Source organism: Danio rerio, chromosome 4 (genome assembly GCF_049306965.1).
Source record: "Danio rerio strain Tuebingen ecotype United States chromosome 4, GRCz12tu, whole genome shotgun sequence".
In the NCBI taxonomy this organism is placed as follows: Eukaryota; Metazoa; Chordata; class Actinopteri; order Cypriniformes; family Danionidae; genus Danio; species Danio rerio.
The window spans coordinates 21,117,932-21,138,635 of record NC_133179.1 but is presented as its reverse complement, the minus strand read 5'-3'; the positions used below and the strand labels follow the sequence as shown (position 1 = coordinate 21,138,635).

General features: G+C 30.8%; 2 protein-coding genes across 8 annotated transcripts in view; both read right to left on the bottom strand.

Annotated features, from left to right (window-relative positions):
• Positions 1–351: 351 nt before the first annotated feature.
• Positions 352–8,891, bottom strand: zmp:0000000650. Of its 2 annotated transcripts, none has more exons than XM_017355313.4 (9): positions 8,764–8,891; positions 7,318–7,387; positions 6,582–6,944; positions 6,160–6,480; positions 5,812–6,078; positions 3,623–3,910; positions 3,426–3,510; positions 2,615–2,666; positions 352–2,468 (listed from the first exon to the last, which is right to left on the bottom strand). In XM_017355313.4, exons 2-9 carry the CDS (start codon positions 7,361–7,363, stop codon positions 2,157–2,159), a joined length of 1,734 nt encoding a protein of 577 aa, XP_017210802.1. In that variant the 5' UTR covers positions 7,364–7,387; positions 8,764–8,891; the 3' UTR covers positions 352–2,156. The 2 variants fall into 2 exon arrangements, with proteins under 2 accessions (XP_017210802.1, XP_073803271.1); XM_073947170.1 differs by having other exon boundaries at positions 7,318–7,705; positions 7,763–8,861.
• Positions 8,775–20,704, bottom strand: part of LOC108183290 (sialic acid-binding Ig-like lectin 7) — a 33,424-nt gene continuing 21,494 nt past the window's right edge. The window contains exons 1-10 of one of the 6 annotated variants that reach the window (XM_073947182.1): positions 16,222–16,265; positions 15,878–15,935; positions 15,016–15,102; positions 14,319–14,669; positions 13,883–14,203; positions 13,499–13,795; positions 12,357–12,438; positions 11,754–11,808; positions 11,519–11,630; positions 8,775–8,861 (exon numbers count right to left, since the gene is read on the bottom strand). In XM_073947182.1, coding sequence (XP_073803283.1) covers positions 11,529–11,630; positions 11,754–11,808; positions 12,357–12,438; positions 13,499–13,795; positions 13,883–14,203; positions 14,319–14,669; positions 15,016–15,061 — 1,254 coding nt within the window. In that variant the 5' untranslated portion in view covers positions 15,062–15,102; positions 15,878–15,935; positions 16,222–16,265 and the 3' untranslated portion in view covers positions 8,775–8,861; positions 11,519–11,528. Of the gene's footprint in view, positions 8,862–11,443; positions 11,631–11,753; positions 11,809–12,356; positions 12,439–13,371; positions 13,796–13,882; positions 14,204–14,318; positions 14,670–15,015; positions 15,103–15,731; positions 15,801–15,877; positions 15,936–16,221; positions 16,302–20,704 lie in introns of those variants that run through there. The other 5 variants (XM_073947181.1, XM_073947186.1, XM_073947184.1 and 2 more) reach the window with 5 other exon arrangements.

Genomic DNA, 20,704 nt, shown 5'->3' with positions numbered 1-20,704 from the left:
ATTTTTACAATCAATTTGAAGTATGTTTAAATTTGAATTATTAATTATTAATAATTTGTGACTATTTTGTGTGTTTTAAAAAAATTTATACTTGGGTCTACATCTTACCTCACACTCCGATGTAACAGAAACAATTGTCATGCTGGAATTCATGAGCAAGTTACTTTAAGGCCCTGTTTATTTTAAGCTCAGTCTGTCAAAATTTTGTATAATTATCATGAACAATTAACACTAAAGTGAGAGTTTTATCAGAAAACAAGAAAATTAATGTACATGGAATTGAAAAAAAAAAAAACGTAGTCAAAAAGCAAAGGAGCCCCCAACATTTCACACAGGAGAAATCAAACCTTTGCAACTTACTTTGCTGAAAAAAGTTTCAGCATTTTATTATTTTTTCAGACATCTGAAATTGGCATAGCTATAACACAGAGTGCACGTTAAGCAATAACTACATACTTTGTGACTTCCTTCAGAGTAGTTTAGCTGCACTGTTTAAATATTTACCAAAATTAGATTAGATTTTAAATACATTAAAATCCATGTACATTTGCAAACACAAAGTCTTTGAGAACAAAGTGAATGTTGTCATAGTATAACCACAATGCAAAATAGAAGTCAACACAAAGGGGGAGTTTTACTGTGTTATGTGCAGTATGAGACATGAGATAGGAGGTTTTACAGCAGTAATTGAAATATGTAATGGAACTGCAGGATGAGTTTATAGCACTGTTTTTAGAAATTAGGCAATTGAAAGAGCTTGAGGATGGACGTACAATTAATACATATATAAACAGATCTACCATTTATATATGAACAACAACATGACTTGGAAATAGAACCTATGATCTATATACAGCAGAATAGCTAAAAATTCAATAATAAACTAAAAGTAACACTCATGTGATTAAAATGCCAATGCCATAGCTGTAATTATAGTGTAGTGGTCATAAAAATGCAAATAGACAGTTTTACCTAAATAAGGCTTGGCAGTTATGTGAGAAAAACCATAAACATATAATAACTGGAAAGCCACTTTATAAAATCTAAAAGCTGAAACCTACAGCAATGTTTCTATGTTGATGAGATTAGTTCATAAACTATCAACCTTTTACAAAATATGTTTTTTGTTTTTTTTTAAATTTTGAATATTACAAAAGTTGCAGGAATCAATAAAATATACCGCTAATATGTAATATAATATAATGCTAATATAATGCTAATCGAGACAAAATAGATATATGACCAACTTAGGACTTAAGTGCACAACAACATACAGTATACATATTAATTAGTTATTATTAACCCTCTAGTGAAATATTTTCTTTCCCAGCTATTTATGGTAGAGATTTTTTATGACTTCTAAACATAATAGTTTTAATAACTAATTCATAATGACTGATTACTTTTGTTATCACAATTATTACTATCTTTTTTTTTTTGGGTTATTTAGCAATATTCTAGGTTTATTATATTAACTAGTTATGATAGTGGTTTTATTATACACACATGCTATAACTTGTCTAATTAACCTAACTTGCCTTTTTATCTAATTAACCTAGTTAAGCCTTTGTTATATAAGCTGGTATAATATAATGCAATAAATTATAATATTGACCATGAAATTTGCTTTAAAACAATTTAAAGGTTGTTTTTTTTTTTGGAGCTAAACAAATAAATACTTACCCTAGAAGAAAAAATAAATCTTCTAGGAAATACTGTGAAGTGGGAAATATTTGAAAATGAATAAAAGATTGCAGGAGGGCTAATAATTCTGACTTCAACTGTATATCTGAACATTGCGTATTTGAAGAGCATCGCTAAGCACACATTTCTATGTGAAATTGAATGGAATTGGAATCAGATAGCAAACTAATAAACAAAGTGATATTCATAAAAAAGGTTAGCAGAATTTAAATTCCTAAAGGAAATAATACTCTATAGAATACTAGGGTGAACTTAAAGGGAAATTACTTTAAATGTCACCTTGACACCATTTAATATCAATGGTAACCAAGAAACAGTCATCTATAGTTTGCTGATGAAAACTGATACATTTAAGTAAACTCTAAAAGGCCTGTTTGAATGAATTAAGGTGTTTTTAGAAATATTGTATTGTGTGCTTTTTTACATTCAACCTCATTTTTGCACTCTCAAGTCTATTTTCTTTTAGTTCTGTCTGCTGCTTTGTTAGGAACCTGATAAACGGGATCTTCATTTGGCAGCACCGATGGCACTTCCCCACTCGTTGCTTCACTTACTGCTACATTTTGGCTACAATATTGGATCGCAGCATACTCTGTGGTAAGCGAAGAGATTCCTCTGACAAGGTTTGACTCTGGTCTGTTGTTTATGAAGTTAATAGTGGAATACTGTAGGTGATCTCGATGATTTTGTGTTGGGGCTTCGGCTGATGACATCATCACTTTATTGGCATAAAAAGACTCTTCCCCGTTGTTCACTGAATCAGCCTAGTGGATGAAAAAGAATAATCAGTAGAGAGCTTTTATGCATAAGAAATGTCACAATTGTAATTATATCGATTATTACTTTATTTAAAAAAGTTTGTTTACAAGTTTGACATATTTGAGAATAAATAGAGTTTGATATAACATACCACATCAGTCCGAATAAGTATAGTTTTATCAGTCCTTTGAGTCCTGTTTCGTCTGCAAAACCAACCATAATTACAAACGTATAACCTCACATATTTCATTTTTTATTTTATTGCTGACTTTTATTTCATTACATTTGAATTTTATTGCTTTTTAATACTTAAATAAAAGTATATTATATGTTTTAGCTTTTAATAAAAAAAATTAAAGGATATGCATCAATATTTTCAAGCAGTGATGGTTTAAAAGTATTTTTCTCATGTGCTGCATTAGATTTGAAAAAGTATTGGAAAAAATTGTTATAAACCATGAACCCAACCAGCATCAAGAAGAATCCCAATATTACAAACGGTAATTATAACTTAATGCAAATGATTAGTGGATGATGAAAATGAAAAAAAAAAAGACTATGTATTCAACAAATTTGAGAACTTAACAATGAGGGGGAAACTATAATCACTTAAAGCACTATGAATTACAAAATAAATAAAATAAAAACAAATATATTTATGTTGTTTTTCTACATTTCTATTTTTCCCTTTATAATAAAATAAATAATGTTCTGTTGTACAACATAAAATAAACAGACTCACAGACTCAAACAGTCTTAGTTAATTAGTATAAATATGTATCTTGTAAAATACTACTTTAAAAAGTTGTCAATATGGTGTGTCTAGTTTACAATGTAGAGAACATGTTAAAGTGCTGTCGAGTTATGGCAATTGGCATTATTCTATGCTGACTAAAAGATACTGAAAAACAAAAGGTTGTACAATAGCTTTACTGTTATAGCAGATGAGAATGTGTACTTACTTGCAGAGCAGTATTGAGGCCCATAAGATCACCACAAATAAAGTTCCAGCAAGAACTCCAATCATAAGGGAGTAAATGTTAAACCCTATAAAAGTGACAGTTCATATAATCTCCCTGTGTTTCAAGCCAATATGTTATTATGTTTCTTAACTAAATTATGTACAACTAAAACAGATTATTGTAAAGCTGGGACTTACATTCATTTTCAGTAATGAAAACCAAATAAAACAGCTGACTTGCATTGCCATGAGCATTTTTACTGACACACAGCAGAGAGTTGTGAGTAAGAGACTGTAGAGAGATGACGCTCCTCAAGCTTGTGTTGCTCAATCGCTTTTCACTGATGAACGTGTTTGGAGAGTTCGAGACGAGATGTCCAGACAAATGCCACTCCACCTCAGGATAGGGATTCCCATCAACCTCACAGAAACACTCAGTAACACCAGTACTGGTACAGCTGGAGGAGCTGGAGATTTGAGGAACATCTGAAAGGCAGAAAGATTTAAGTATGGTCAGTATAAAACATCTGGAAACTTGTCTTAAAAACATTTATATTGGTGTATTAAAGAGTATAGAATAGATGAGTAGATTATGCTTTAGCCACACAAAACTTAATTTTACAAAATCTACACTAATCAGATTTTAGAGTTTATTTCAGATTGAGTCTTACAGTAAAACCGTACTTAATTTAAAATAATTCATTATTAACTTATCTTTTCCCTCTAATTTTTAGAAATGACTTAATGTAAGGGTTAGGCTTAGGGTAAAGATTACTGCACTTTTTTTTTTGGAAGGAATGATGTTCAGTGTTCAATAAAATATTTTGACCCAAAATCAGAACGTAACAAAGGTAAATAAATAAATAAATAAATAAATAAATAAATAAATAAAAACATAATTTGAAACTGTCCCTTCATCTAAAAGACAAGAAATTAAGTGTTGTCCAAGCAGCAGTCAAACAGTTTTAACTTTGTAAATAAAAAAGTGAACATTTTAATAACTGGCAATACAGTATGTAATATGTACAATGTGTACTATTTTGTATTAAAATCCAAACACAACTACAACAGCTACTGTATATATTATGCTCACTTATGTACTTAAATTATCCCAAATGTTTGAAAAAAAAATTCAATTCCAAAGAAACAAGCAATTTAAACTAGTGACACAGATCTTGTCCTGTGTCTCCATGTTAATGACGTCTCACACATCAGTTGTATGCTGTGTTTTAATACCCTAAAATGTATAGAGTATGATAAAACAGTAATGCTTCTTCTCCACTTTATCCCGACCAGAAGCAGAAGACTGTGACATAATAAAAGTTTCACTTTTTATTTCACTTTTTCCACATCACACTTGTCTCTCATCAGAAATAGACCTTTTGCAGAGAGGTTTTCATTTTGAATAACTCCACACAGGTGCTTACACTGAACTATCATGCCATTATAAACTCACTGCATTTAAATTCTGTTTTTTGTGTTCAAAATTAATGATATTCACTGCCTGATTGAGACACAATATAAAGTAGGTCTTATGCCAGACAAGAATCTCTACAATAAATTTAATTGTCCTATGCTATGTCTTAATTGTCCTATGCTATGTCTATATATATATATAATTTGTTTTACCACAGTATTTTCAGTGGATTTTTCTAATTTCTACATAGCTTGTTTAAATAGCCTTTCGAATAATTTTACAGTTGTAAATGCAAAACGAATGCTTGGGTCTATTGGTTTAACTGACTATATTATGGCTATATTTTTTGTATAACACAAAACACTAAATTAAGGCAGTAAAGATTAATTTAAAAACATCTGAAGTAATATAAAACCCCTGTATACTTTACTAATAAGAAAAAAATAACTGATGAGAAACTGATAAGCTATTTCAGTTAAAACCATCAAATGTGTGATGGAATTCTGAGTTTGTCAGTTTTACACTGTAAACCAGTGTTTCCAAACCCTGTTCCAGTACACATTTTCAACCTCTTCCTAAACAAACACACCTAAATCAACTCAGCAGAACATTAGAAGAGAATCCATAACCTCAAATGAATGGGTCAGATAAGGGAGACATCCAAAATATGTATTGTTGGTGTGCCTCCAGGAACAGAGTTGGGAAACACTGCTGTATACTATACAATTTCTTGAAATCCCTTCCGAGAACCCTAAATATAACATTACATTTTAAGATTAGATCTATTATAGTTTTTTATAGCTCATTTACTAAGGAAACATACTATTAACCGATCAACAGGTTTAAGATTTTAGTCCTATTTTCGGAGTTTGACAGCCCCATTCACTCTCGGTGAACAATGTACTAATAAACTTTTGTATTCCACAGATACAAAAGAGATTTTTGATTGAGATTTTGTGCTATTACTCACACTGGATGTCGAGCATCACTGCTTTTGTCTGGGTGCCATGTTTGTTTTGAGCTGTACAGATATACAAGCCACTGTGTGATAATGCCGTCTCATTAAAGGTAAGAGTTTCTCCAGTCTGCAGCATCTCCAACTGTCCTTTAGTCTCTCTAGACCAGCTGTAGATCAGCACTGCAGGATTTGCTTCACTGCTGCAGGTCAGAGTCACTGAATGGCCCACCAACACAGAGTTAGAGGGAAAGACAGAAACTGAGGTGTTTTTAGGGGAATCTGAGGGAAAACAAATGCACAACATAAAATATATTTCATAATGATATGAACAACAAGAACAAATTGATATGAATTACTTACACTGCACATGTAATGGGATGCTGCTTCGAGCTGTTTTGTTGTTGTCTTGCAGCTGGTAGCTTATAGAGCAGGTGAAAGTGACTCTGTGGTGCCGCGGAGCAGCAGTGAAGTTCAGAGCAGAGACGACAAGCTCCTGTAGTTTGCTGCTCTCACTGAGGAGGATTTTGCCAGCGGAGCTCCATGTGAGAGTTGCTGGAGGAATAGAGCAGAGAGTCTCAGCAGAGCAGCGCAGACTAACAGATCTGCCCTCCAACACCTCCTGCTGATCCTGCAGCTCCTGCTCATCCTCATACAGCACAATTCGTGGATTCACAGGAGACTCTGAAAGACACACAGTGATAAAGTCAAATGATAATGATGACATGGCAAACGCATTTCAAATATTTTAAATAATAGATAAATTAAAGGTTCAAAACACTCACCAACGACATTTATGGTGGAGAGTTTTTTATTGTAGCTGTATTTCAGCCCAATACCATTTACAGTACTCTCAATTCTGAAGTAAAATTTATTATTGTGATCTGAACCAACATTATAAAAGACAGTGGTGCAGTTCTTCTCATGTAGTTTTTCAGACATTGTACCTTCGAAATGATCAGCTTTGTGATGTTTAGAATGAAATACTTCTTTTTTTCCATTGAACCAAAATCCTACAGCATTTTCTTCAGTGAGGTATTTATCCATTTCTGGAACAATCTCAAATCTGCACTCTATAATCACACATGATCCACTGAGAGCTTCAATCTTCTCTGGCAAGAAGATGTCATAATCTCTACAGTAAACACCTAATAACACACAACACAAAGCTTTTACAGAAATGAGCAGGCACAAGCAGAAACAACAACACTAAACGCCAACTAGCATTTCAATATAAAATGGACCTAATTTATATTTCATTTCAAAACATAATTATAAACATCATATTACAAAAGTATAAGTGAAAAGAGAATATTAATAAACATGTATATAATTTGTATAAAATATTTTAATTAATGTCTAACAGTAATCAGATTTGCATTAAACACTGCAAAAAGGCAAAAAGGCAAGTTAAAGTATTAAAGACATTATGTCAAAGATTTCTCATCTAATAAAGTGCCTTGCCAAATATTACACTAATGCTATACAATACTCATGAAAGTAACAGAAAAAAACACTCACCTTGTAAGAGAAAGACAAAAATGCTGATTTTCTCTGCTAAACCCATTTTCCCATTAAAAGAAGGTGAGACCTAAACGGAGGTCAAACAAACAGGTTTATCACAAAAATGATGCAAACATTAATTACATATATAAATGTTGTTCTGGATAGAAGCAAATGGTCAATATATATCTTAAATATTACAACTCCCTTTACAGAAGAGAAAGTTTGTGCAGGTCAATCTTAATGCACATCCTTGAAAGAGAAAACAACACTATTTTATCTCATTTTCTTACACAGGAAAAAGATATTGCTTCATATATCAGACAGTGACTAGTTGTGACAGAGAAAGTTTGTCACAGGATGTATATTAGATAAGGTTAAAGTAAAAAAAATAAATAAAATAGTGCTTCCAAAAGCAGTAGTTTTGTAAGCTGGTTTCCAACAGATTATTTTCATACTACACCTTTCAATGGGATTTCTGTCCTTTAACATTAAGATTTTTGTTGTACAGAATATCTTCTGATCTCCAGAGCTATGTAAAGGCAGTGCAAACATGATTAAAGTAATGACAAAAATTTTCAATTGAAATATCAACAAATTCATTATTCTGCCTTGTTTTTTGTAATTTAATTAAAAAGAACTTGATATCTTTATATAATATTTTTTACTGGGTCAGGTCTTATTTTTACTATTCAGAGTTTTGGTGTATGCAACTTAATATAGAAAATAACTTTAGATATGGAACTCACTTTGATAAATGTTTACTGGTTTAAAAACTATCCACCCTCATTTTATTAAGGAAAACACCCTTAACATAAATAAAATGTTACCCCACACTTTTTTAAGCCATTTGCCTGGTAACTTGTTAATTTTAGGCCAAAGGTGTTCTTATTTCTTAAAGAAAATACAAACAGATCTAAAGCTCTATGAACAACCCTTTACAATCAATAGCAGAGATGAAGCTTCAAATGTTGGGCCCCCTAGTCACACAATCAAGGCCCCTCACAAGACCTAATTAAACACTGATACATTTTTACTATTTTATATATACATTCACACAGCAAGATAATAATATAAAATTAACATTAACATATTTGCCTATACCACCTGTATGACATCCCTGTCCGTAACAGGGAATGCAATCAGAAGGTAAGCAACTGTATCACACCATAGGATTTCCTAGAAACTACATAAAATGTGCAGCAAAAAAATTAGTTTTTAATAACTGTTGAATAAAATGAGTGATTTACAGACTCTCAAAGAAAAGAAAAAAATAAATGCTAAATACAAATTCTACTTATAAATACCTTAAAGTAATACAATTACAAACATATTTCATGGAGAGATAAATGAACAGAAATGAAATAATCAGTAACTATAGAATCGACACATCTGGAAATAATAAAACAATAACGTAAGCACAGAATACATCTGTATTAGTAGTACAGAAATAATACTACTCACTATTGAAGACGGTTGAGAAATGTTTGATAAATCCTCTGAATTTTGGCAAATAGCAGAAGTTCACCGTAATGTCATGAAGTAGACAGGAAGCAGCAGGGCTGTGTAAAGAAGACAGACACCACACTATCAGTGTCACTTATTGCACCTACCCCTTTTATGGTACACAATAATTACCACAGAGCAATCTATGCAAACATATTTCCATCATGACAAAATTTGTGTAACTAAATGCCACAGTCTTATGATGCTGATATAGAACTAGGTCTTATAAACTACTTCTGTAGCCAACATGCGTTTACATATTTATGTATGATACTGTACTTTGATCAAGTTTACAGTGTGACCTTGACCAATTTTACTTCCTTATAACTTTGTTACTGAAATGAAATCCCTATTGAACATTTTAAGAGCTTTTATATAGAATTTTCTGTTGATCATGATTAATGTGTGCATGTATGCTCTTTGCTCTATATGCTGAATATGGTGGGAGTTTAACTATGCAATCAACTAAAATGTCCAAAGTGAAAAATACTGAATGTATCTTTGAGAGCAAGTGATATAACCATAAAGCAAATCAAATATTAACTTAGTGGCACGTTTGTGTTGCTTGTGTGATAAGCTATTTTACAATGGGCTAGAAAGACCTAATGGAACTAAACTGTAGCAAGATGATGATGATAAATTTAACATGGCTGCAATCAACATTTAGCACAAATTCAACATATTCAGTTCAATTCAATGACAATCATACTCCAATCATATAGATGCTGATTGGTGGGGTAATAAAAAGTTTCACAATATACATTTTTCTGAATCTTTTATTTATTTACTTATTTTTTATTATACAGCGGAAATAATAGTGCAGAATATAGGCTAATGCAGGACTGTAAAACATTTTTTGTATTTTTGTATTATTTATGGAGAAATATCTTTTATTTGGTTTCTACTCTGCACATATAAATGCTCTAAAAGAAAAATCTGAATATGAGACTGGCTACATGATGTTGGTAAGTCTGCATTAATGTCTTTTATGCTTCAACATGTCAACATCAGTTAGAATAAACTTTTTATTTCAATGATCTATTGTAAAAAAATTAAAAGATGATTGTTGCAAGATCTTAAAACACAACAGATGCCCAATATTAGAATAATTGTAAAAGGATTTATGTGTACATTAAAAAAACCAAAAGATTACAAAATAAATCAAATAACATTTTTATATACAATATAAAAAAGATCAAATAATGTTTAGAAAAAAAACATCGCACTACCATGCTCTATAAAAGACTAAGTAAATTAAATATACATTACAGTGATTTTATTAGATAACATAAAGAGATAACTTAAATTATTTACGTTTATTAAAGTTTATAAGAAATAGTAAGTGATGTTAATTTTAAAGAGAGAGAGCACATTAATATAAACGGCATAAGAGCATATAGAAAAAGATCTAAAATCTAGGGGCCAGATAAAAACTAATTTGTTAATTCAACAAAAAGTGCTGTGGAATGTTTGCGAGTGAAAACACTGAAAATGCAGATTTTAAAAGACAAAGATGTAGCAAATGATTGGACAAGGATGCCCATCAGTGGCTGGCTGCAGAATATATCATAAACCCTGCATTCTCCATTTCAATGAATGGAACATGAGACAAACTGCCAAGTGACTACAGATATAAATTAGCTTTATAGCTAACTCTGGCATATGTCATGTTGTACATTGTCCCTGTAAAAATAAATAAAATAAATAAATAAACTTAAAAAGAATCTAATTACCCTTACAGCAATTACAAAATTACCCCATGATGATTCCATGGTTCCAGCTCATTATGACTACTGCATGACTCCAGCATGCTACAGTCTTTTGACCAATACAGTATACCAAGAACAGCACAAAAACATGTTTTTTAGGGGGAATTAATGTTTAAATAATGTCTTCTGTCATCCCATATGATGGAGAAATGTTTGTCCTTTCAACCTCTATTTTTCTTTGCATTGTTCCTTGTACAGCATTTATCACATTGTATCAAATGGAAAAATGATTAAAGCCATTTTTGGGCTATAACAATAACGCAATTTAAAGGGATAGTACATCCAAAACTGAACATTTACTCACCATTTACTCTCTCAAATGGTCCTTTTTTGCTGAAGACAAAATAAGATATTTTGAAAAATACTTGAAACATGTAACCTTTGACATTAATAGCAGGAAAAACAAATACTATAGAAGTTGATGGTTACAGGTTCCCTGCTTATTTTTTTTTTTTTTTTTTTACAATGTCTTCTTTTGTGGTAAACAGAAAACAGAAACTCTAACAGATTTAAGACAATGGAAGGTTGATTAAATTACGAGAGAATTTTCAGTTTTGAATGAACTATAATTTTCTTTAAATACCATTAAACCGACGACCACAAGCCATAACAAGGTGTATTGCATTATTTACTTAATTACTCTTCTATTTAAAAACCATTAACCACCCCACCCCACCCCCATCCTCCAACCTTCAGAAAATGCAGACAATAGAATTTTAATGACAAATAAGGTATGTGCTAATGCCAACTGTTATTAAATCTGGCCCCTATTGTAAAACTTTGTGTGTAATATTAAAGCAATGTGTCTATAGTTTATGCAGTTACTCTGAAAGGTCACCAGTGTAAACTTCAATGGTACTATTATCTTGACTGCTACTGTAGCAAAGAAACCATATAGAAAACACAAAAAATATATTAAGTGTCCAAAAACATATTTTGTTCACTGTAGACATTTTAAGATGGTTTATAAGAAGATCCTAGTTGGGCAGCTCGGGCTGATGACATCATGACTTCATTGACATAAATCGGCTCTCCGTCATTGTCCTGTGAAACAGCCTAATAGATGAACATCATTATTAGTGGAGAGAGTTTCTGTATGTGTAAGAGTATCTGTAAGTGCTCTATTGTTTTTTTAAGGCTGACATGTTTGAGAAATAATGAGTATTTGATATCACGTACCTCTTCAGTCTGAGTAAATGCAGATTTAGTGCCCATTTTAGTCTTGTAGATTCGTCTACAAATATAATCCAAGATTAAAAACATGCTTGTACCTCATTCACTGGACTTTTACTATTACCCAGCGGACACCTTGTCAAAACAACATCAAATTGACATTTAGTAGGATTTTAAAATGTTGATGTCTATTTGTAAAGGGTCTACGGATAAAAAATAGCCATTCTTGGCTAATTCTGGCACATTTTACAGTAATGTTTATTAATGTGCATTGACCCTGTAAACAAATAAATTAAAACTAAAACTAAAAAAACATCCTCACACTATCTTTTTGACCAACAAAATAGCAACATAAAAAGTATTGTAATATAAGAGTAAGTTTATTCATCTGAAAGCTTTAATTCCAAATTAAACTTCGTATCAATACAATGCATGTAAACTACGTTGAAGTCAAAATGACGATCACAGGATAACCAGTCCAGATTGACACTGAAGTAGTCAACTGACATCAAATCAGTGTTTTTAATGTGTTTTTATTGTTGTTTTGAAATCAAGGCAACCACCAGGTACTCTTACGTCACTACACCTGATAATCAAAGAGTTACTCACTTGTAAAGAAATGCTGAGACACATAAGATCACCAAAACTGCCCCAACAACAACTCCGATGAGGAAGGAATAAGTGCTGAACCCTGTTAAATCAATAAAACACACAAATCTCTAAAAATTGCAAAATGAATATTAATTTTTGTGAAATAAAATTTTATTTTGCTAACAAAAAAAAACTGCAAAAAAATCAATCAGTGCAAAAAAAAATAATAATAATAATTAAAAAAAAAAAAAAAAAAAAAAAATATATATATATATATATATATATATATATATATATATATATATATATATATATATATATATATATATATACATATTTGCAATAAAAAAAAAACATTTGCAAAACATTTTATAGCATTGCCTTTACAAAACCCGCCCAGTCAATTGCAATGCTCATTTTGATTTGGTTTTTAATCAACTATGAGTTTGTGATGCTGTTTTCACTTTGTACTTCACGTTTCTGTGCGTTTCACTTTGTGGTCTTGATTTGACAAGGGGGTGGAGTCAAGGCAACTTGGCCGTTTACGGCAGGCCCATACCTACTGGGCTGTAAGACTACCTCGATGATACTGTGTCTCCAGGTGATGACGTCGCTTAAATGGAGGAAGGTCCATTCCATTGACTGGACTGGTTTTGTAAAGGCAATATTATAAGAAATGTTTTGCAAATATGTATAGTTTTTTTTGTTAATTGCAAATATTTTATTTATTTATTTATTTTGCACAGCCCGATTTTTATTTGTAGTTCATTTTTTGTTTGCAAATTTCATTTTTATTTTTCAAAACTTAATTTTCCCTTTGCAGTTCTTTATTTTTGTTAGCAAAATCACTTTTTTGTTCTCAAAAATCTTTTTTTTTTGAAAAAAAAAAAAAAAAAAAAAAATATATATATATATATATATATATATATATATATATATATATATATATATGTAATATTAATTTAATAATTTTTGCATTTATTTATTAAATTATTTGTTTATTTATGTATTTATTTATTTTTGTATTTATTTATTTATTTTTACTTTTTAATTTATTTTTGCTCAATACTACTTTTTGTTTGCAATATTTTCTTTTATTTTGCAATTATATATGGCCCTAGATTGACTCTATACTATATAAATAACTGAAAGAAATTTACATGAAGCCTCTGTGGAAACAAAATTCATGTGAAGCTGCTGACTTGCAGAACCATGTGAGTTTTTACTGAGACACAGCAGAGTGTTTGTGTGTGAGAGAAACTGCTGTAGAGAAATGAAGCTCCTCAAGCTTGTGTTGCTTAATCGCTCTTCACTGATGAACGTGTTTGAAGAGTTTAAGACGAGATGTCCAGACAGATGCCACTCCACTTCAGGAAGGGGATTCCCATCAACCTCACAGAAACACACAGTAACATTAGTACTGGTACAGCTGGAGTAGCTGAATATTTGTGGAGCATCTGAAAAAGAAAGAGAATGATATTAAATCTATAGATTTATGAGTGTCTTATGGAGGAGAAGAGAACAGATGGTAGTAAAAGTCCTACACTGCACATGTAATGTGATACTGCTGTGAGCTGTTCTGTTGTTGTCCTGCAGCTGGTAGCTTATAGAGCAGGTGAAAGTGACTCTGTTGTGCCGCGGAGCAGCAGTGAAAATCAGATCAGAGACGATGAGATCCTGTTGTTTGCTGCTCTCACTGTGAGGGATTCTGGCAGTGGAGCTCCATGTGAGAGTTGCTGGAGGAGAAGAGCAGAGAGTTTTAGCAGAGCAGCGCAGACTCACAGATCTGCCCTCCAACACCTCCTGCTGATCCTGCAGCTCCTGTTTATCCTTATACAGCACAACTTGAGGATTCACTGGAGTCTCTGAAACACACACAGAAACAAAGTTAAATAATAATGATGACATGGCAAATCATTTTTAAATCTCTAAAATAATTAAAAATAAATAAATAAATAAAATAAAGTTTAAATCACTCACCAGCAACATTTATGGAGGAAGTTTTGAATATATATTTGTATTTTAGTTTGCCACTCTCAATACTAAAAAGATATGTCCCATTGTGTTGTGAACTAACATTATAAAAAATGGTGGTGCAGTTCTTCTCATGTAGTTTTCCAGACATCTTCCCTTCAAAATTATTAGGTTTTGGATCTCTGGAGTTAAAAACTTCATGGCTATTTTTGAGCCAAAATCCTGTAGCATTACTCTCAGTGAGGTCTTTATCATATGTTTCATTAATCTCAAATCTGCACTTTATAATCACACAGGATCCACTGAGAGCTTGAATCTTCTCTGGCAAACTGATGTTGAAATCTTTACAGCAAACACCTAATAACACAAATACATTTTAAAGAAATGCACAAGTACTTTTCCAGACATAAACAAGCACTCTTTAGTGCCTAACATTTCATTTTTTTTTTCTAAGACATTATTTCAAACAGATTTGCATGTAAATCTACAAATAGCCTCTAGAAAACTGTTCTTAATATGCATAAATACAGATACTATGCCCAAAAAGAAAGAAAGAAAAAAAAGAAAGAAAACCATATATTTATAGCCATAAATCTCACCAATCCTGTAAAACATATTCAAAAGACTTTTTACTATTCACTTTATTTTACAAAAATCTTATTAACGCCTTATATGGTGAAACTAAGGAAAGAAATACACTCACCTTGTAGAAGAATGGCAAAAATGCAGATTTTCTCAGCTAAAGCCATTTTAACATTAAAAGAAGACCAGACCAAAATGGAGGACAAGTCTATCAACAAAAACATTTTTTTTTTTACTTTTAAAACAAATTATTTTTTAAACAAGTATACTTCTCAAGTTCTCATTATCATAGGAAGCAAACAATTCGTATTAAAATTGAAATGAAAACCTTATTGTAAATCAACTGAGAAAACAAAACCTTTTTTCAAGCAAGAAAACAGTTTGAGTGCACAAATATGAGTGCTTAAAATATGGATAGATTTTAATGTTAGTCTGAAAAACTTAATCAAACTAATCAAACTTCTTATTTGCCTTCATAATTTGTTGTACTTTTTTGGGCTAAAGGATTATAAAGTGTCCTTTCTAGCTTTGCAAAGATCTGCATAAACAAATTTTAAATAAATAATAATTAATAATATACACACATTAGCTATTCCCTCTTTTGGGTAAAAAACAAACAAAAAAAAAAAACAATAAAACAACAAAATGTGCCTGCCTTCATTATTATTTTGTAAAGAAACCTGCTTAATGGGAGACTATCACGTGTTTGCAACATTGTTATTTTAAACAGCTAGTTTACAATCTTTTCAGCAGTACATCAGAATGTAGAGACAACAAAAAATACTTGTATATGTAGGTATCTTTATACAGAAAATAAAATGTCAACATTAAATTTACCTTGATAAACGTTAGCTGGGGTAAAAACTGTATCTTATTTCCTCTATTTAAACATTTAATTCAATTTCCCTGTAAATTTTACATTATTAAATATAAAGTAAACCTTTATAAACTTAAACTTCAACCAAACATGTTTTTATTCAAACCTTGAAATTCAAGGAGGTTAAAAGGTCTGCAATGCTCAGGTGATCCAGATTTAGAGGCCTGTAAATCACACAAAATAATGTCAATTATTGATAATGTAAAGACAAAGAGTATAAGTGACTGAAGTGAAAAACTAATTCACAGACTTTCAGAAACAGAAAGAACCTATACTGTACTTGCCAAACTCGAATTCCACTTAGTAGTAAAATTACAAATATTATTTGTGAGATAAATGAACAGGATAAAAAAATCCAAAACATTGGAAAAAATCATGAAATAATCATATCATTAAAATATCATTAAAAAACATTATCAAAATATTAGATCTTTAAATTAAGTTACTCACCTGTGAAGACAGCTAAAAGTTAAATCTTTAAAGAGCAGAAGATCACTGTCATGACATGAACTAGACAGGAAGAAGCCTTGCTGTTTGAATATACAATGATTAATAGTTCACTTATTACACCGACAAAAATAACTAATCAAAAAACAGAGCAAACATATATGCAAACATACTGAAAAGGCAATCAAACATTCGATGACAACCCAGCTTAGTAACAGTGCAAGTGTTCACAGTTTACCTTGTGCAGGAAATTACATAGAAAAATTAAAATACCTTGTCTAAACACAAATATTTAATTAGAGTATATTTTATATGCCTTTAATATGACTAAAACGCCTTAAGTTGTCTGGGTCATTTGAATATGTGAAATCATATTATTAAATTTATATATGAACACTTTTATTTTAAAAATATTTACTCAACTTTTTGCTAAGACTTTCTTAAAAGGTTATGCTATTTGCTCTTATTGCAGACCTAGTGGTTACTTTATGACCCAATTAAATTTGCAAAGATGAATAAAAACAAATGGATCTTTGAAAACAACGTGAGTGCTGTAACAATTTAGCCATAATGCAAAACAGATTTCGTCAGAAAGCTGAGTGATTGTGATAAATGTGTGATAAGTAGTTTTACAATGGGCAACATGGAAAATAAGTTGCAATTATAGTATGTTGTCTATGACAATAACTTGAAAATGGCTGGAAAGTTATGTGCGAATGCAAAATTTCATAATCTACATTTCAAAAATGAAAAATGAAATTCGTGCATCATGTGCAACAACAGAAATGGCATGGTGTTGTAGTTGAACTTAAGCATTGTTGGGTTACTTCAAACAAGTAATTAATTATTGATTATTCCAACTGTTTTTAAATTACTTTTCTATACTATTTGTTAATTTAATTACTCAACATTGAATTGAAATACTTATTATTCAATACTATAAATCCTTATAAGCATCAAAGAATAGGCAATATAAATTCATTAAATGAAACCATATTTCATAAATATAATTAGACATAAAAATTCCACAACATTAACTAATATTTTACTAAAGTAATTGTTTATTAAACATGTGCAGTTGTCTAACAAATGTAACTTTCCTTAGTTGAAAAATAGGATTTAAAAAATGCATCCCTGCTTCTTGATTTATTTATACAGAACTGCTGAATTAATGTACAGTATTAAAGCAAATACAATACAAGTAACTGAAACTTTTATAATTTTCAAATCACAACTGTATGCAGATGGTTACTCATTGCCCCAGCAATGACTCAGTGGAAAGAGTAAATACTGAACCTTGTTAAATCATTAAAAGACATGATAATTGTGATCTAGTCTGCTGGTATCAAGTAAATATTTAGCTAATCATAGCTGACTAATTTCAATAATAAATTAATGAAATACAATGCTTAGGTGATTTATTTCCATATATATATATATATATATATATATATATATATATATATATATATATATATATATATATATATATATATATATATATATTATTGTTTAATGCCAAATAATTTTTAAATATTAATAGTAATAAAAGTAAGCTTAGCAGTTTTTATAAAATGTAAGTGGCTTGAACATAAAACAATCATGCTGCCCTGCCAAAAAATTAAGAATTGTGTTTGTATAGAAATTTACTTCATTCAATATAGAATTACTTCATACTGCATATTATGTCTAATTTTGCAATAGAACAGTAGATCTCCATTTACATATTTGTTCAAAATTGTTCAAATGAAAAGGATAAATTTTGTCAAATGAGTTACATACTATAACAAAAAAGCTATGTGTATCTGTCACACAAAGAACCAAAATTGTCATTTATGAACAATATAAAAGGTAACACGAAAGAACTCCACAAGGGTGAAAAACAAAATATAATTAACATAAATGCACTCAAAGCATACAATAAAATAAACACAAGGCAACAAACAGAAAACCAGAACATGAAAAAAACAAGCCGGTACAAGACAGAACACACAAGGAACTTAAATGAGGACCCCTAGCTGAAATAAATAGCACATACAAGAGAACAAATAGAACATGGCAAATGTAGTTCATACACAAAATGAAAGATAAGGTGTGCACTACCCTCTAGAGTCCAAATTGGGCACTGCCACCAAGACAGTATCTTTCTATCCGTCCGTCTAAAAATAAAATGTTTTGAAGTGTGGAGGGCATTGACTAAAAACACTGCAAACTTAGAGAAGATTCAAAAGCATCCTAGGATAAAACATGTGCACAGCAGAAAACATTGTGCCAATCAAAGTGACAGAGCTTAGTTTAGTCATCATATTGAATTTAGTACGGCATTGGTCGTCAATTACATCGTTTTACAAATCAAAATTACATGAATGCATCTACGGTCAAAAATCTTACACTATCTGATTAGAAGAAGCAGTTGCAGCAAGGCAATTTAACATTTAATCTATAAACCGTGATAGCCGCGTAAATCTAAAAAAAAAAAAAAAAAAAAATGAGCAAGTAAAAATGGTCACTGTGTGTAACAGATTTAAATTTGAATCTCCTCATTCCCTGTATATACATAGGGGCTGTGCACAGCAAACTTTAAATTAAATATGGAGTTGAGATCAACAAAGCTTGGCTATTATTTACTTATATGTGCAAGTGCTAGGGCAAACCCTCAATCTGAACACTTTCACATGAATAAACTATTAATGTCAGCATGTAGCAATAGCATCTTGTAGAGGGCGGGTTGTATCAAGTACTAGAAAGCATTTCATTGGTCAGAAGATTTGATAAGAAACTGAAGTATAAAGTGATTTAAAAAATCTTTGATTCAATTGGAAAGTGACAAACCTAAAGATTTGAATGTTTATATGTTCTAAACAGGAATTTTGTCAAAGATTTACAGCATACTAGCTTATAGATTAACATTAATATAAACAATCTTTAATATTGATTTTACTGGGACTTTACTAGTACTTATTCATTGGCTACTAGTGGTTATTCTTCACGTAACCAAGCTTATTGTTCAGTTACTAGTACTTATTTATATTTATATATATATATATATATACACACACACACACACATATACATACAGTATACATATATATATATATATATATATATATATATATATATATATATATATATATATATATATATATATATATATATATATTTATGTATACTGTATGTATATATATTTATGTATACTGTATGTATATGTGTGTGTGTGTGTGTGTGTATATATATAAATATAACATATAATTAAGTGATAGTATAATGGCAGGTAATTTATCAAATTTAATTGTAGAGAAATTTTTTGACTAGTACGCCTACTTTAAGAAACTAAAGTTTAAGATTACAACTTAGCAGATACTAATAATTTTTAAATTTGCATTTCTGCACAGTGTGCTAACAGCACATTCCATATTAATTAGTCAAAAATATATAAGGGAGATTAAACAGGCAATAGAAAGACAATGTTTTGTAATCTAGTACACTAAACTTAGTTTATTTATTTGTAATTAAAACACTCTAATTTTGTAAACATACTGTACCGAAGTGTGTTTTGTGTAATCATACGAGTGAATCAATACAAGTGCTAATACTATCTTAAAAGTCTTACTGTGTGAATTTTAATATGTGGCCCTTTACACTTTATGTGGTTTAAATGTGACCGCCTTAATCTAAGCAGGTATTAGTTGTAAGGAAAAAAATAGTGTATGGATTTAATGACAACATGGCTTGCAAGAGAAAGAGCAAACATCAGAGCTGAATTGCTAAAAAAACTACTCTTTGGCTACTCAATTGTTTGTAGACAAATTAAGAGAAACATGCTTAAGCAGAAAGAGACTTATATTAAATGTCAGTAGTTACTCTGTTTTGAGTAGTAAAATCTCATAAAAGAATGTTGGGACACTGTGTACAAGGACCATAGGTGTCTTGGTGACAATTAAGGCCACTTATGCCCCTAGTGGGACAGAAGGTGAAACTGCAATCCTAAATGCTTACATTTTCCTTACTAATGAAGATCCTTGAAATTATTTTAAAGATTACAGAAGATTAAGAATAACATTAATGGTAGACCAAATAAATCATTTTTATAGTTGCAGTGACAAACTAATTGAAATATGGTTGAATTGCTCACCTCTGTATTGTTGTGAGTCCTTGAATATTTGCAGTTAAAATGAGTTGAAAAGGAGTTTCTAAGTTTGTGTAAAAAGAGGGCAACAGGTCAGCAGGTCTCATATGTGAACCAGATTGCATGCCTTGTTATCCCACATAACACAGTGTAATAGATAACAGATTTCTAGGTGGATAATCCCATCATAGGCTAGACAGATTTCACATGCCATACAGCAGATAAAATCACCTCAGCCAGGCATTTAGTGCTCACACTAATCCACTGTTTTGAGCTTTATGACAATCTCTCTGTGGACACGTTTGTACTCAGGGAGGTCAAAATGTTTGTCTCTCTTTCTGAAATTTAACATTACCAATG

Bases quoted from the DNA above. Each gene is read 5' to 3' on its own strand.
- zmp:0000000650 (XM_017355313.4), bottom strand. From the start codon at position 7,363: ATGGGTTTAGCAGAGAAAATCAGCATTTTTGTCTTTCTCTTACAAG. The intron at 6,079-6,159 runs GTAAGTAATTCA...GTTTTCCCTCAG, and splicing joins CATCCCATTACATGTGCAGT to ATTCCCCTAAAAACACCTCA. The intron at 3,511-3,622 runs GTAAGTCCCAGC...TCACTTTTATAG, and splicing joins TTTCATTACTGAAAATGAAT to GGTTTAACATTTACTCCCTT.